The 14,646-nt window shown below is 35.8% G+C and overlaps 1 protein-coding gene across 3 annotated transcripts in view; it reads left to right on the forward strand.

Moving 5' to 3' along the window:
- GBE1 (1,4-alpha-glucan branching enzyme 1) overlaps positions 1-14,646 on the forward strand; it is a 137,130-nt gene that overhangs the window by 88,313 nt on the left and 34,171 nt on the right. For all 3 annotated transcript variants that reach the window (XR_009276006.1, XM_058825322.1, XM_058825323.1), the window contains exons 10-12: positions 1,079-1,177; positions 3,744-3,854; positions 7,091-7,262. Coding sequence is in view for 2 of the 3 variants with exons in the window: in XM_058825322.1 (XP_058681305.1) it covers positions 1,079-1,177; positions 3,744-3,854; positions 7,091-7,262 (382 nt within the window). In the remaining variant the exon portion in view is untranslated. The remainder of the gene's footprint in view (positions 1-1,078; positions 1,178-3,743; positions 3,855-7,090; positions 7,263-14,646) is intronic.

Here is a 14,646-nt window from a genome sequence, read left to right on the forward strand (position 1 = left end):
CACGGTCAGGATTAGCTCGGTGACATTCTGACATTCTGTGTGACATTTCTGCTGATTGAGTCCTCCAGCCAGTCCCTCTGGATGGCAGCCCTGCCTTCCACCCCTGGGATGCCATCCATGAGCTTCCTGGTGATCTGGTTGATCTCCTCCCTTATGTTTGTGTATGACTTGAAGCATAAATATCTTTTTTCACTATTCCAATGCAGAAATTGGGTTGAAAAAAACTGGATTGAATCCAGCAAATCAGAATGAGCTTCCTAATTAAGCCCTGGTGCTAGTCAGTATTAATTCCATAAAATTCCCTTGTGTAGATGCAAGAGGTGTTTGTTAATCCATAACTGCTGTTAGTGAGAAGCCATTCCCCCACAGAAGTTAATAAAATTGAGTGCTGATGGATATTTTGCAATTGTTAGAGACTTGCATTTTCTGTTCAGATAACTTTAGAAAAGAATGCTGCATGATAAAATTGCCTAACAACATGGTGAAATATATATTTTGAGAACTTGGAATTACAAATTTAAGAGTAGTCAGCATCCATCAATATGGAACTGGAAAATTATGCAGTAAGAGCATGTCACTTCCAGGACTAGCTGGATCAATAGGTTTTGTTTTGAGAAAAGAGTAGAGATTGTATTTTTCTTCCTTAGTGCACTTTATATTTAACCTTATTTTATGCAATTCCTTATGCAAAATATCAATAAACAAAATGAAGGTTTAATTTGTCTTTTGTTGACCACTTTGTACTTTCTATTGATTACTTGGAGCTCCAGAGAGCTAATTATTTCAAACTCTACATCTACTGAGGTCTCTTCCCATTTAAATATTTACTGTATTAAAGTATTCTGAGGCAGAGTGTGTGATGAGAAAAGTCATAATGCTTTTCTCTGTAACTTTTGTATTCAAACAGCCCATCTGGGTGTAGTTATAGCCGATTTAAATTTATTCTTTTCTCCCTTAAACCAGGTCAATCTGTGAAGCTGCTTCTGGAGTGTTTGTATATCGGCGTTGCTGGTGGGAAATATGCAGTGATATTTGCAGTGCTGTGGAAATGATGTTGTGGGTGTTTGATCTGTTCCAGGATGTTTCTGGAATGCCAGCTCTCTGTCGGCCTGTGGCAGAGGGAGGAGGGGGCTTTGATTATCGACTTGCCATGGCCATTCCAGATAAGTGGATACAGGTGAGAACTTGAAAATTACATCCTGCTCTTCAAAGGGGGATGCTCCTCTGTCAGTGCATACACATAAACACTTCTGAATGCTGCTGACAAGTTTTGCTTTGTCTTATGGTTATGTGCTATTGAAATAAATTTTGACAGGCTTGAGCACAGGTATTAGAGGCTGAAATGAGAGCTGTCAGATGTTATGTAGGTTTCAGGTGAGGAAGTTCAGGAGCTGGGATTCACGCTCCAGCTGATAATTGTTTTCTTAATACAATATACATAAGCTCAATTTCTTTGAAATGACCTGTGCCTTGCAAGAGCTGTAGAATGTGTTATCTCTATTGAATGTGAGCATGTAGATAAAAAAAGTTAACCATATGCATATAAATATATAAAAACAAACAAATCACTCCAAAAACATGAACTGAACCCTCCTGATGCTGGGCATAGAAATTGGCATAGGCCTGAAAGTTTAAACAAAGTAAACCTAGGTGAATTACACAAACACCTGCAATTGGTACAGGGGGTTACAAAGCTGAATAATATAAATCTGGGTTAATTCTGACTACAATAAGGATTTATATCACTTTTTCCTTAATATAGAGAATCAAAAGAAAAGGCATAAACACTAAATGATTTGAAAACCCTTCTAGTGATGTTTTAGAGAACATTTTCCAGTTAAATGAAATATTGCACCCACATCCTTTGGGATGTCACAATGATCTGAAAACAAATATTTTATATGACCATTAATGCTTCAATCAATACAGTATGGAGCTAAGAATAACAACAAAAAAATTAGCTTACCTTCAACATCTTTGAGTTTTGTAACTAGGAGGTAAAGGGCCAATTGAAAAACAGTTTCAAGCCTCTTTTCAGAAGACAAATTTGTCAGCTTTTCCAACAGAGACACCATCACTAAAACTTGGAATATGTAATTTAGACGTTTAGGTCCTGGAATGCAGTAAGGGCTCATTTTCTTTTAACAACAAGTACCTAATTGTGATGTTTTGTGGGTTTCTTGGAGTTTTGTTAGTTTGTTTTCTGTTTTGTTCCTTAACTTACTTGAGGGCAGGCAAGATGAGCAATTTCCTAGGTAAGCAAAATGCAAGTGGCCAAGTTCATGTTACACAGGAAAAAAAAAACCCAGACCATAGAATTTTACCAGTGCAAAAAAATTTACAGTCTAATTTAACAATCTTTGATATAGTCTGCTTCATTTAATTCACAATACTTGGCTAGAAAACATAACTGTCCTGCAGCAAATGCTTTAAATGGAGAAAATGTCAGTTTTTCCAGCTTAAACAGGCACTTGACATGGGACAGGATGGGACACTGATGGGATGTTGAGTGCAAATCAGTTATTATTGGCAATGTACAAAAACTTAGTGTGATGTAGACAGGAAGCTTCTTGCCAAAGAAACTGCAAATAAGAGACGAGAGTAGACATGTGGAGTTAGAGAAAGAAGTGATGCCACAGTTTGTTACCACGTTTCATGAAGGGAAAAATAAAGCTGAGATGGTTGGAAAGGAGAAGTTCAGCTACTCAGTTTATCAGTTGTTATCAAACTATCCTAGACTGCTTACTCTCTCTCCAGTTTTTAAGCACATACCTGTTAATAGGCAATTTTCTGGGCAACTTGCTAAAGTCAGTTTGAAAACTGAAGAATCTCCAACAGATTCCATGAACTAATTCTAAGGAATCTGAAAAAGTAAGAAAGATAAACTGTTTGGCACAGCAGTGGTTGTACTAGTTCTGATTCAAGATAGATGTAATGTGATGTACATGTGACATGATGCTACATAGGGACCTCAATGTGTTCAGAGCCAGAATTTACGGACTTAAAAAAATCAACAAAGGAGGAAATAAAAGCCTGTTTAGGAGTATATGGGCAGTTACAATTATAATGTTAACTTTTACGGTGTGATATTGGCCATCTTGGTGCTATTGCCTTTTTATGACTTCTATTTTTATGTCTTTATATTTGTGTGTGCGTTTAAGTCATTGTGATCAATGAATGTCTAGAAAGTGGTGTACAAAAAAAAAGAACAAACTAACACTGAGATTGAGCTAGATTTAGCAGAGGAAGGAAATAATGTGATATGAAGCAGAAAATTCCTATTAATGGGATTCAATTTAAATTGCTAAAAATCAGGAGGTAGCACCACACTGCCAAAGCTTTATTTGGAAGCTCCCATATGCCAGGATGGCATTTCCTGATATTGTGAACCAGGTAGGTCTGTGCCCACATATTTTTTCCTTGGTTTTGGTGCAGTGCTCTCTTGCAGGTCCTATCAATCACATTATCTCATGTATCAGAGGATTCATATAATAAATGGCAAATTCTGTTGTCTGAGCTTCCTTGGGAGGTAAAGGAGAAACGAGGTATCCTAGGTATTATATTTATGTGGAAAAGTTGAAAAGAAAGAGACGGCTCTTTGGATTATCAGAGAAAGCTCATCACTTCGAAACTTGGGAGCATGAGAATACAGTTCACAATCCATTGGAAATTTCTGTGCCAAGATAATGTTACATGTTTTTAGTTAAAGCAATTTTCCAGTGATCTTTCTTTCATTTCTGTAGATAATTAAGGAGCTGAAAGATGAAGACTGGAACATGGGCAATATTGTGCATACATTGACAAACAGACGGTATGAAGAAAAATACATTGCTTATGCAGAGAGTCATGACCAGGTATTTTCAGCTGTTTGTTTGTTCATAACCAAGTAAAGAACTTGTTAGAAGTTTGATGGTTTGCTTTGTTTTTTTCAATGAGAAATGAGTTGAGGAGGATGATAAGAATTTCAGAAATGGGTAGATTTGGACTAGTGTTCTTTTTTTTGTACTTGGTTTGTTTGTTTTGTTTAGGTTTTTTGGGGAGTTTTGGTTGGTTTTTTTGTTTGTTTTTTGGGGTGTTTTTTTTTTTTTTTTGTTTTTCTGTGTTTTATTTTATGGTCCTTAATTTTAGTAAAAGAATTTTCCCTGGAGTGCGCAGGTATTATTGGCTTTCAGTTTTGGGTTTTTTTAAGGAATGAATCAAAGCTTCTTATTTTGCCTGCTGTAGAAGACAGGAAGGTGTATAATCCATGCAGTTGAAAACACTGTTTCCATTAAGTAAACTGGAACACTACTTCTGATAAGCATAAACAATATGCCAATTTAAGAAATTTGTTTGTGCCTTCTTTTGCCTTCATGAAAGTCTTTCCTCTCTGGAAGAATTGAAAACATCCTCTTTTGAGACCTAAATGAAATATGCTGTAAGAGTTTGGTTCAAAGCACAGCAATTATAATAGTTCTGTGTGTGACAAAAAGAAAAAGTAATGATGAGTTTGGATAACACTCATCTCCCACAATCTTTTTAACCCTTGTTTCTGAAGAGTCAGAAAACATGTAATTTGGGAATTGTACCATTAGCGTCTTTAAACCTTTCATTAAAAATTTATTTTTTATTTAATGACCTATCTTTCCTTTATATAATAGAGGTTGATATTCCATTTCCTGTACTTTCTGCAATAAATGTCAACAGAAATATCCAAAACAAGTTGTATATTTTAAAAAGAGAATTCTGAGTTTACAACTCATTTTGTGTGCCAGTTTACACTCTAATCTCAGAGTCTGTTACAGTGTTCATTTGATGCATGATCCTTATAAAGAACTTCAGAAATTACTTGGAAATATATATTATGCTGTGATAAGCTGCTTTCATCAAAGATGGTTCTTCACCCTAAAGCACAGCATATAGCATTCCTGTTGCTGTTCTTTTATTTCATCGTGACTTTTAGCAATTGGGTTTTCCATATCACTTTGCATTTTCTGTTTAGAATGTCATACTTAAGGAAAAAAAGATCTCATGATTTTTAATTTAAAAAACCAAACAATGATTACAGGTCCGCATCAGGCTGTTATATGAAAAGTAGGCTAGGGAAACAAAAAGTGTAGATAAAATTCAGCCTGAAGATGCCTGAAGTGATCCATGTGAGGGTACAATCCTGGTTTCTTATATGTTGTAATGGGCTATGAGCTGACTGTTGCCAGTCAGAGCACAAGGCCTTTTGGTTATAATGGTGTGAAAATAGCAACTCCAAATCTAATAGCTGTCAAAAAAGCAGATGCAGTCCTGGAAATACTGAGTGGAATAGAGCAAAGAGCACAATCAGCATGCCACTGCAGTCTTTCCTGGTTTGTGTGCATCTTCAGTGTTGGAGACAGGTTTGGTCCTGTATTTTAAAGAATATAAAGCATAACTGGAAAAAAAAAAAAAAGCTGTGGAGAGGAAGAGCAGGTGAAGATTGATTTTCATAAGAAAAAAAACTAAACAGAATAAGATTCTTTGGGGCAGCAAAGAGATCATTGAAGGGGGAAATATATCCATTTATAAAATCACAGCTGCCACAGAAAACATGAATAGGGAAACACTTAGCTGCTCTTCCAATGGAAAGATTAGGGGATATTAAATGGCACTAACAAATGCCACATTCTGAATCCAGAAAATAGTTGTTCATTGCAATCTTCAGTCTTGTCATAGGAATTTTTTTTTCCTTTAAATAGAGTATTTTTTTACCTGAGGGAGTATTACAGTGTCCTGAGTGGGTCGCTGAGGGGTGAGAGAGAGATAGTGAATCTTGTTTCTTGATCAGAAGGCTGGATTTATTGTTATATAATATATAGTACATTATGACTATACTAAATAGAATAAAGAGCGAAGTTGCAGATGCTTGCTAGAACTAAGAATAGCAAGGAAGAAATCTATATCCAAGTTGTGTCCAGGGACTCGGTCCCCAGCTTGTGTCTGTGATTGGCCTTTAATCATAAACATGTGCTTGTTTATAACATGAGACCAATCAGGTGCATCCTATTGCATTCCACAGCAGCTGATAACAATTGTTTACATTCTCTTCTGAGGCCTCTGCCTTCCAGAAGACGCAGAAATCTGAAAGAAAGGATTTCTGTGAAAAAATGTCTGCGACAAGGGAGTAATCTATATATGCTGTTATATTGTCAGCTGGGAAATGAAAGGATGATGATGCTTTTCAGCCAGACCTGTTTACAATTCACCTGTATCTCTGGAATTTACTAAGTTTTCATTCAAGAGTATAAAACAAGAATTGGTCTAATTGAACAAAAGTCAGCTATTTAAATATAAATGCTCCAAAATATTTCCCACTATCTACCTGCTAATATATTGAATAGCATTTGTGGCCTTTCTCTAGTAGCAGTGAGCACTAGCAAGTTAGTAATTCAGTTTTTTCTTTTGTGTGAAATCACAGAAAACCAATCACATTCTTGATTGCCTGTAAGTGAATGCTTCATACTCATTCTGCATGTCTGAATCAGTTTTCTTTATACCCATTTATTTTTACATTCCTGGAACTTTTACTTTACGTGTTTACTTTCTTATTTTCTGTGTTTCCTATGAAAATTCCCAAATGGTTGTTCAGTTGTGACTTACTGAGTTGATGCTGATATTTGCTGTTTATATCTGTAGGTGAAAAAGAAATATTTATGCAGTATGATCCCATTAGGTGAGATGTAGGACCAGGGTTAGGCAGCTGCTAGTCTGTTACCATTGTACACTCAATCCCATCAGCCCAGGAGCCCCAGTAACAATGGGGAGGGTTGCAAGGGGAAAGCAGATAACTGGGGCTGACATCCAATCCAGGCTCAGCTCATGGACATCCCTGCCTCAGGTTTTGGCAGCAGACCAGATCTGTATGGCACATCACACAATCACAGGTGCAGTGATCAGAATGTAGGATCACCATGTCCATCATCATTGGTGGTTTCTTTCAGGAGCAGGGACTGGATCATGCAGAGATCTTGCAAGATCTCCACCTACAATATAGACCCCCTGTTTTGAAAAAACGCAAAAACCTAGGAACAATTCTATTACACCCAATGGTTTTCTTCAGTGTTTTTCTGAACTATTCTAGGCCCTGGTTGGTGACAAGACCCTGGCCTTTCGTCTGATGGATGCAGAGATGTACACAAACATGAGTGTGCTCATGCCCCTGACACCAGTTATTGATCGTGGGATCCAGCTTCACAAAATGATTCGTCTCATTACTCATGCACTCGGAGGAGAGAGCTATCTGAACTTCATGGGTAAGTAATCTCAGGAAAAAGTCTCTCATTTTCTCATCTACAGAACGCGTGGCGGGGAAATAAAATGATCTGACATCGTCTTCTATCCGCAGTATTTATCACAGTGCTGAAATTTGGAGCATAAATGCTTTTATAGATTTATTACAAAAGGTAATATGCATTGTTTTTCTGTCTGCAAGATGTATGGTAAGACAAGAAAAAAATATAAAGATGGTTTCTAAGTGTATGAGAAATAACTTCTACAACTCAGACTATTATTTTAATTGTTGTTTTGCAAGTTTGTCAGGTGGTGAGCTGTGGCTCATGCAGCTGAGTTGTATTTCATCTCTATTCTTTTACTCTCTTAAATTTTGTAGGGTAACAATAAATTTACTAAAGACAGCTCTGTGCTTATTTCAGTTATTAATTGTCAGGAAGTAGTCTGGAAGCAGTTGACCTATTTCATTGCTTCTTAGTGCTTAATGAGGTAGGCAAGGACAAATCACAGACACAGGAGGCACAAGCTGCTATCAAAGCACAGAAATTGTAAGAGTTAGTGGTACTTTCTTCTGGTTCATCAACTGTAAAATAACTGTTGAGTTACTTCCTAAGCACAGTTGCTACATGAAAGTTCAATTGTTAGTCTAATTTAATCAGCAAGTTACAGTTTCAGGTAGTCATCTTAAAAGTTGAGTGTTCTTAGCTTTATGGAAAATTCCAAGGCTATTTATGCTGTCTGTTCTTGGCCACATTCATTTATTTAATTTTTTTACAAAATAGTTCTTACTTTACAGTAAAAGTTTTGTAACGTGGTCGGACAAGTTCTGTATAGCATTTGTGAAAGTCTCTTGGGGAATAAAAGGGCTGAAAGCCTGTTACAAAATCACCATCTCAGTTTTCTGATAATGTAACATTCGAAAATTATAGAAAATTTAGCTTAGTACTGTTTTCTATTTTTGTGGTTAAATGTTTTGTTTTATAAAGTTGAAAAGGACTGTTTGGTATATATTGCCATTCTTCTGTAATGGTGTCTTTAACATCATATTTTCTTATTAAAAACCTGGAGAACATAAGACAATGGTGACACTGGATTTAAATTTACCTTTTCTGGTACATATTCTCCTTCTTTGTATTAGGAGAAAACTCAGAAAATACTGTATTGATTTTCTTAAAAAGAAGCAATTTCAGTATAGAACAAACTAATTCACCTCATGCAATACTAGTAAAACTATTATTTCCAAGAAAATTCAGGTTGTTTGCTTCACTCTTGAGAAACAAAAAAAAAAGTTAATGAAATAAATATTTATGAAGTGTGCAATCAGGCTGTTCAAGGTATGAGGTATGTGCTTCCATTCAAACTAGTGATACTGTAATAGTTAAGGAAACAGGTGTTTGCTAAATACTGCAGCTAAACTGCAGGTGTCTTTGGCCCAGATTGACTTAGTAAGATTAGAGATATAATCAGTAATGCAATGTGGCATGTTAAATCCTGTGTGTCAATGCTGGCTGATTGAGCAATTAATATTGGGTATCTCTGAGTACTGCAAATGGTTCAGTAACTACATTATAGTTTGCTATATATAAAAAGGTGGAAAGATTGTAATAACTGTTGGAGGAGAAAGCAGATAAAATTCAGAATGCTGGCAGTCCTGAGGACTTAAAATGCATGTTGCAACATGCTATCTAATTAAGCAAATACAGTGACAAATGAGTTCTTTAACTAGCTGGTTTGTGTGAAGGCCAAAGGTAAGGAGGAGAAGCCTCCTGTAGGGTAAGGGAGGCAGTGGACATTTTCTTTTACAGTGCCTGGAGAAGGTATTCCAGGTGCCTCTGTGCTTCCCTAGATTCCTCCAATAACAATCTTGTACTTCCTGTCTCTGAAAACCCAGCAAAGAAACACCCGGCTTTCTGTATGCTTTGCTTGCCTTAAGGAAAAAGAAACCTCATCAAAAAAATGTTGTCAGGAGTGGAAATCTCTATGCTCAAATATATCCTGTGATTTCTCTTTGAAGAGCTGCAATAATATTTAATTACACATGTGCTGGAGCATCATTTGAGTCGATATGTGCAAGCAGATTGCTGCTGACAGAAGTCTGTGCATCAAACACTGATTGTGGTTTTCTCTCATCTTTCTCTCTTTTCACACTGGATGGTTCTCTGTCCTTCTTACATGTATCTCTAAGAAACTACAGCAAATCCTGAAAGTTGTAATTCTTATTTCTCATGTTTCTGAATGTTTAATTTTCTCTGGAAACTTTTATTTTTCTTCCCACTTGCTTATATCCCTCTATTGGCAATGAGTGTTGTATGCCAAGTTAAATGTGAATAGGAAATTTCTGTCCTTTCAGTAAATTGGTTCCCTTGTGACAAAAATCTTTGGGAGCAATCTTTCCTCCAGTCTGTGTTTTGGATTTATGTGCAGCTTTCCAGGTGATCTCTCAGGCTTCATGTGTGCATCTGGCATGGAAGACTTAACCTAGGAAAGGAGAAACTCCATATGCTTGGCTGAAAATGAGAATAACAATGATAAATGTCCTGCAGCAGTGAATGCATTCTCTGGAAGGCCAGTTTGTTTCATAGTAATAGCAAAAAAGTAGAAATTGTTTTGAAACTTTTGCTGTGTCTAAATTTTCTTTTTTCAGAGCCGGTAGAGAGCAACAGTCCCAATGTAGCTGTAGTTTGTGTAACTCAGCTGCTGTTTTAGACAGATTTTAATAATGAGATGGGCCAGTTAAAGTCAGAAGTTGACAACGAGTTTTAGGAAGTCAGAAAAATTCCAAATTCTTCTACACATTCCTTTAGTTGAGAGCACATGGTGTCTTAAGGGGTTTCTTTCTTTAATAATTTTCTGTGAAGGCCTTCACATAGACAATGCACATATCTGAACTTTATTGACACTTATAGGCTCAAGCAGTTACAATGTGTGTATATTAAATAGTGAAAGTAGTCTTTTTAATTGTAAATAATAAGGAAAAAAATCCTCTCCCTTCTCAAGTGTTTTTGTTTGTAGTTACAGTAGTACTGAAATACGGTACACATCTAATTAACTTAAAACTAGAAATGTAAATGCAAAAATATTTCGGGCCATAGATCTCTGCCCTCCCTAATATCAGGATTTGAAAACAAATCCAAAATAAAAATCTTGTATCTGACTAAAATTCCTAATTGTCAATTTTAGTCCTCTACAAAATAATAAAAGGACTTGATGAGATTGAGCGTAATTCCTCAAGCACTAAACGAGGACTAATAGAAGTTGTTATAAGACTACTAGAGTATTACAGGAATCTTCTGATCTCAGCCTGAAAATAAAGCAACCACTGTTGTTACCCAGCAATGTTTAACTTCAGTGTAAATGAAGACTCACGCAAATTTCTTGAAAATATTTGAACTTACCACTACAAAACTGCTGTCTCTCCATCCTTGCATTTTCTTTTTGCTTCATTTTCCATTCCGCCCCTGAAGACAAGCTGTAGACAAGGGCATTTTTCTTTAAATGTTCCTTTTGTGTTTTTGTTGTTCATTGCATCTGTCTTGCACTTAGGGAAAGCCTGCAGGACATGTAAAAAAGCAGTGCCAGTTCGTCAGTGCACTTGTTTCCATGGTCTCTCCTTATCTTGCGAGATACATCTGTGTCCAGATTTAGACAAGGGAGGGTAGTTGTTTTGTTGCCCAGAATATACATACCCAAAGGGCCTTAAATAGCATTTTGGGTCCTTGAGATCCTTCATAGCACAAATACTAATTGTTTTATGCCCCTATAGGGTCTTGCTTTTCATCTTGCTAATAATAATTTTCTTGGTTTTTTTTTTCTTTATTTGAAATTGGCTTCAGCTCAAATCCATTGATTTAAATGGAGATTAGTTGCTACATGAACCTCTAGCACTATTTTTCATTACTCTCCTGTAGTAAAACAACTCTTAATTAAGACTCCAGAGACCAAGTTTCACTCCCTGAAAAACAATTTCCGAGACTATATATATGTATATAGCTAGGAAGTTATTTGAAATAACTAGAACATTTTTTGTTATCATGAACATTGACTGAAAATGTTACTGTTTGGGTGGACATTCACCTGTTTCACTACTGTCTAATTTGTCTGTTAGGTTTCCTCTTCCCTACTTGTTAGTTAATTTACACAGCAGTTTTTATCTACGTCTTCAGTAAAATGACATGCATCATCTATTCCTTGGAGTATTTTAGAGAGAGAGACTTAGCTATTTTTTCAGAAACTTAGTTTTAAACTAAGGAATTTCATAACAGCAGGCTCTTGAAAAAATATTGACAAACAAGAAAAACTGTATCAGTCGCACCCATAATATCAGTGTGAGAAAGGTGTGTACCATTTTCTTTAATAATATTCATTAAAACCTGAAATAAAAATGGTGCAGCATAACTGACAATATAAATAGGAATGATAGTTTAAACAAAATCCAGACTGCTATTTTTATTGCTAGCTATTCTAAATGAAAAAGAAATTGTTATCAAGAACAGGATATTTAGCTTAAACTTAAGGGAGTTTGGTTCTCTTTGGCACATGTTGCATTTTGATATTTTTCTCTATTCACTTTCTTATGCATCTTAAATTTGTGCACTGGTTACGGGGTGACTTTTTTGGCCATCATCTAAAGAGTGGTCTTGGGGGAAAGCATATGCTCTTCAAATTCACCAACTTCAGTCAGCTCCTCTGTCACCTTGGTACAGACTGCAGCTTTAGGACGGGTAGTTTGAAGTCATCCTTCTTGATGTGCCTGCCTAGGATAGGTGACAAATGTACTGCCAGTTCCAGCAGGTGTTTTAATTCCATGGCAGCCTGACAGAAAACAATTATGTTCACTTTAAAGCAGAAAGCAAGGGTGTAATCTGAAATCTCACCTACAGGTTCTCTGAGACCTAGTGATAAACCACCTACAACTTTGTAGCATGATAGCCCATATGCAACCCCACTCACAACTTGGGTTGGGCAGAGGCAGTGGGAAGAATCCAAATTTATATATTAGGCTTCATAAATCACTTTGACAGTCTCTTCTGCAAGGTCTAGAGGTGCAAACTGTTAATATTTATTCATTTAGAGTTGATTGAAGGCAACTTCATTTCTGCCCTTGCTCAAAACACATTAGAGTGACTGGGAGAAAAACAATTAAAGAGAGAGGTTGTCTCATAATTCAAAACTAAATCATGCACACAGACCTGCCTTATCCCACTACTCTTCACAAATTAAGTATTTCCCAATATTGGGAATTTGTTTTGGGGATTGACTGTACACCCTCCTTGAAAGTGTAGGGAATAAAGCAGTATACATGTGTGTATGTTATTTAAATACATAAATAAAACTGTTAGAGGCAGCAGTCTATATGTGGTGGTGCATCCCTGTCCACAGTGTGGCCTCTCAAGGCAGAAACCTTGAAACAGAAACCTTCACAGTCAGCAGCATCCTCAGAATTGCTTGAGAACCAGCAGTTGCTGCAGCTGTGTTCATGGAGTGAAATCCAGGTAGGATTTTAGGGGGAATAGCCTTAATCAAGGTAGCTGGCACGAGTGGTGCTTTGTTTTTCTCTCAGAGTAATGCTCGTATTTCCTTAGTTTGTACCCACATCTGCTGGGTATTGGCTGTAACTGCATTACCAGTGGAGAAGATTTATGGTATATCAAGGCATTCTGACATTCTGCATCACTTACAAGGTGTTGGGTGTTTTGTTTTTTTTGAGGATGGGACTACTATCCTTTAAATTTTAATTATTTTGTTTATAATTATTCTTAGTAGCATAATTTAGCCATGGGATACTGTTGTTGAAATTTCTGCATGTGTCTCAGACTTTATTCCTGGGGCTCCTTCAGTTGCCTTGCGTATTGTATGATTTGTAAAGATGTCACAGTTGAGACCTGTGACATCTCCACTATCACTGTGTGAGTGCATGCAGTCTTATCTGCAAATATAATGCTGGATTTGATGTGAGGGCTTGCAAAAGAATAATGAACAAAGTTGCAAAATAAATCTTTAAGTTATAAGAGTTATATTTCTATTGTATGACAGCCTCCATTTCCCCATTATTGTTGCTTTATTTGTTGTTTTCAAGAACACAGAATATAGGCCTCTATATATTATAATTTTATATAACTCTACACTATATATTATAACTATATTACGTACTATAACTTTTTAGGTATAGTATATAGGTTTTTAGAGGAATTTCTCTTTTCATTTGTTCAAAAATGAAATTTTTGAAATATTCAGAAATTACGACAGACTCATATCATTATGCTAAGCTTTTTTCACTCCTGGATTTCTGACTTTACAGGACATGCCTGTTATTCTCTCATAGTTGTTTGTTATTTTTCTCTCCACAGCTATAAGATTCAGAATTTCTTTGCAATAAATTATAATTAAACTATTTACACATGACATTGATGAGTTTTACTTAGGTGTCTTTTATGCAAAAAAATAATTACAGATGGATCCAAAGACTAAAGTATATTTTGTTTTCATTCTCTTCACCTTAAGTTAAAATAAGTTTAAAATCAACAGATTTACCTCACTTTTGGGTTTTATTTCTTTTTTAATTCAGAATGTAAACGCCCTTGTAAAAGCTCTGTCTTGAAAACATGTCTGAAATTTCTGGGAAGTTGTGCATGTAAATACATGGTTTTGTACATAAGAATCTGTTTTGATTAAACATTAGACATGGTCCAAAATTAAGATTTGAGTAAAAGACCGAATATTTTTGCCAGGTAGTATGAAACTATGCTAAGTTTTTAAAATTTTATAATATATAGAAATATTTTATGTGCACATACGCAATTTTTTCTATCTACATGTGTGTAAGCATTACTTTGCATATGATTAATTGTTTAAGCAATTAAACACAGCCATCTTACACTTCCTTTGCTGTGGTTAATTTGGATTCAAACAAAATGCTTTCAATATCTTTTTATATACATTTGAAGTGCTTTAAACTGTTACATATTAGTGACTTTTAAAAATTTCATAAAGTTTGGTTCAGTCTATGAACAATTTGGTAATCATTAATGCTTCAGAAGAGCCTTTCCATTGTAAGGTATGTAAAATGCCTTTTTGGGATGAGTTTGCTCAGACTTCTACTTCTAGTGCTCTGTGTCCCTGTTTGAAAGACACAATGCAAAACTTAAAGAAAATTAAAAATATTTTCAGGTTTTCAAGTAAATACTAACTTGAACTATGGATAAAAATGAAGTCCAGCATTCAGGTCTCCATTAGAATTTATGTTTAGAGAGAGAGTAAACTTTTTGGGGGGTTTCTCTTGGTTGTACCTTCTACAGTAACCTCATGTAATCAGATACAGTTTTCATGCAGAACTTGGCCTCTGCCATGTCACAGAACAGATGAGTAAAGTTGATTTCTGAGTTTGTCAGTGTCACTAATGAAATGCTT

The sequence above is a fragment of the Ammospiza caudacuta genome, chromosome 2, assembly GCF_027887145.1.
Source record: "Ammospiza caudacuta isolate bAmmCau1 chromosome 2, bAmmCau1.pri, whole genome shotgun sequence".
Taxonomy (NCBI): domain Eukaryota; kingdom Metazoa; phylum Chordata; class Aves; order Passeriformes; family Passerellidae; genus Ammospiza; species Ammospiza caudacuta.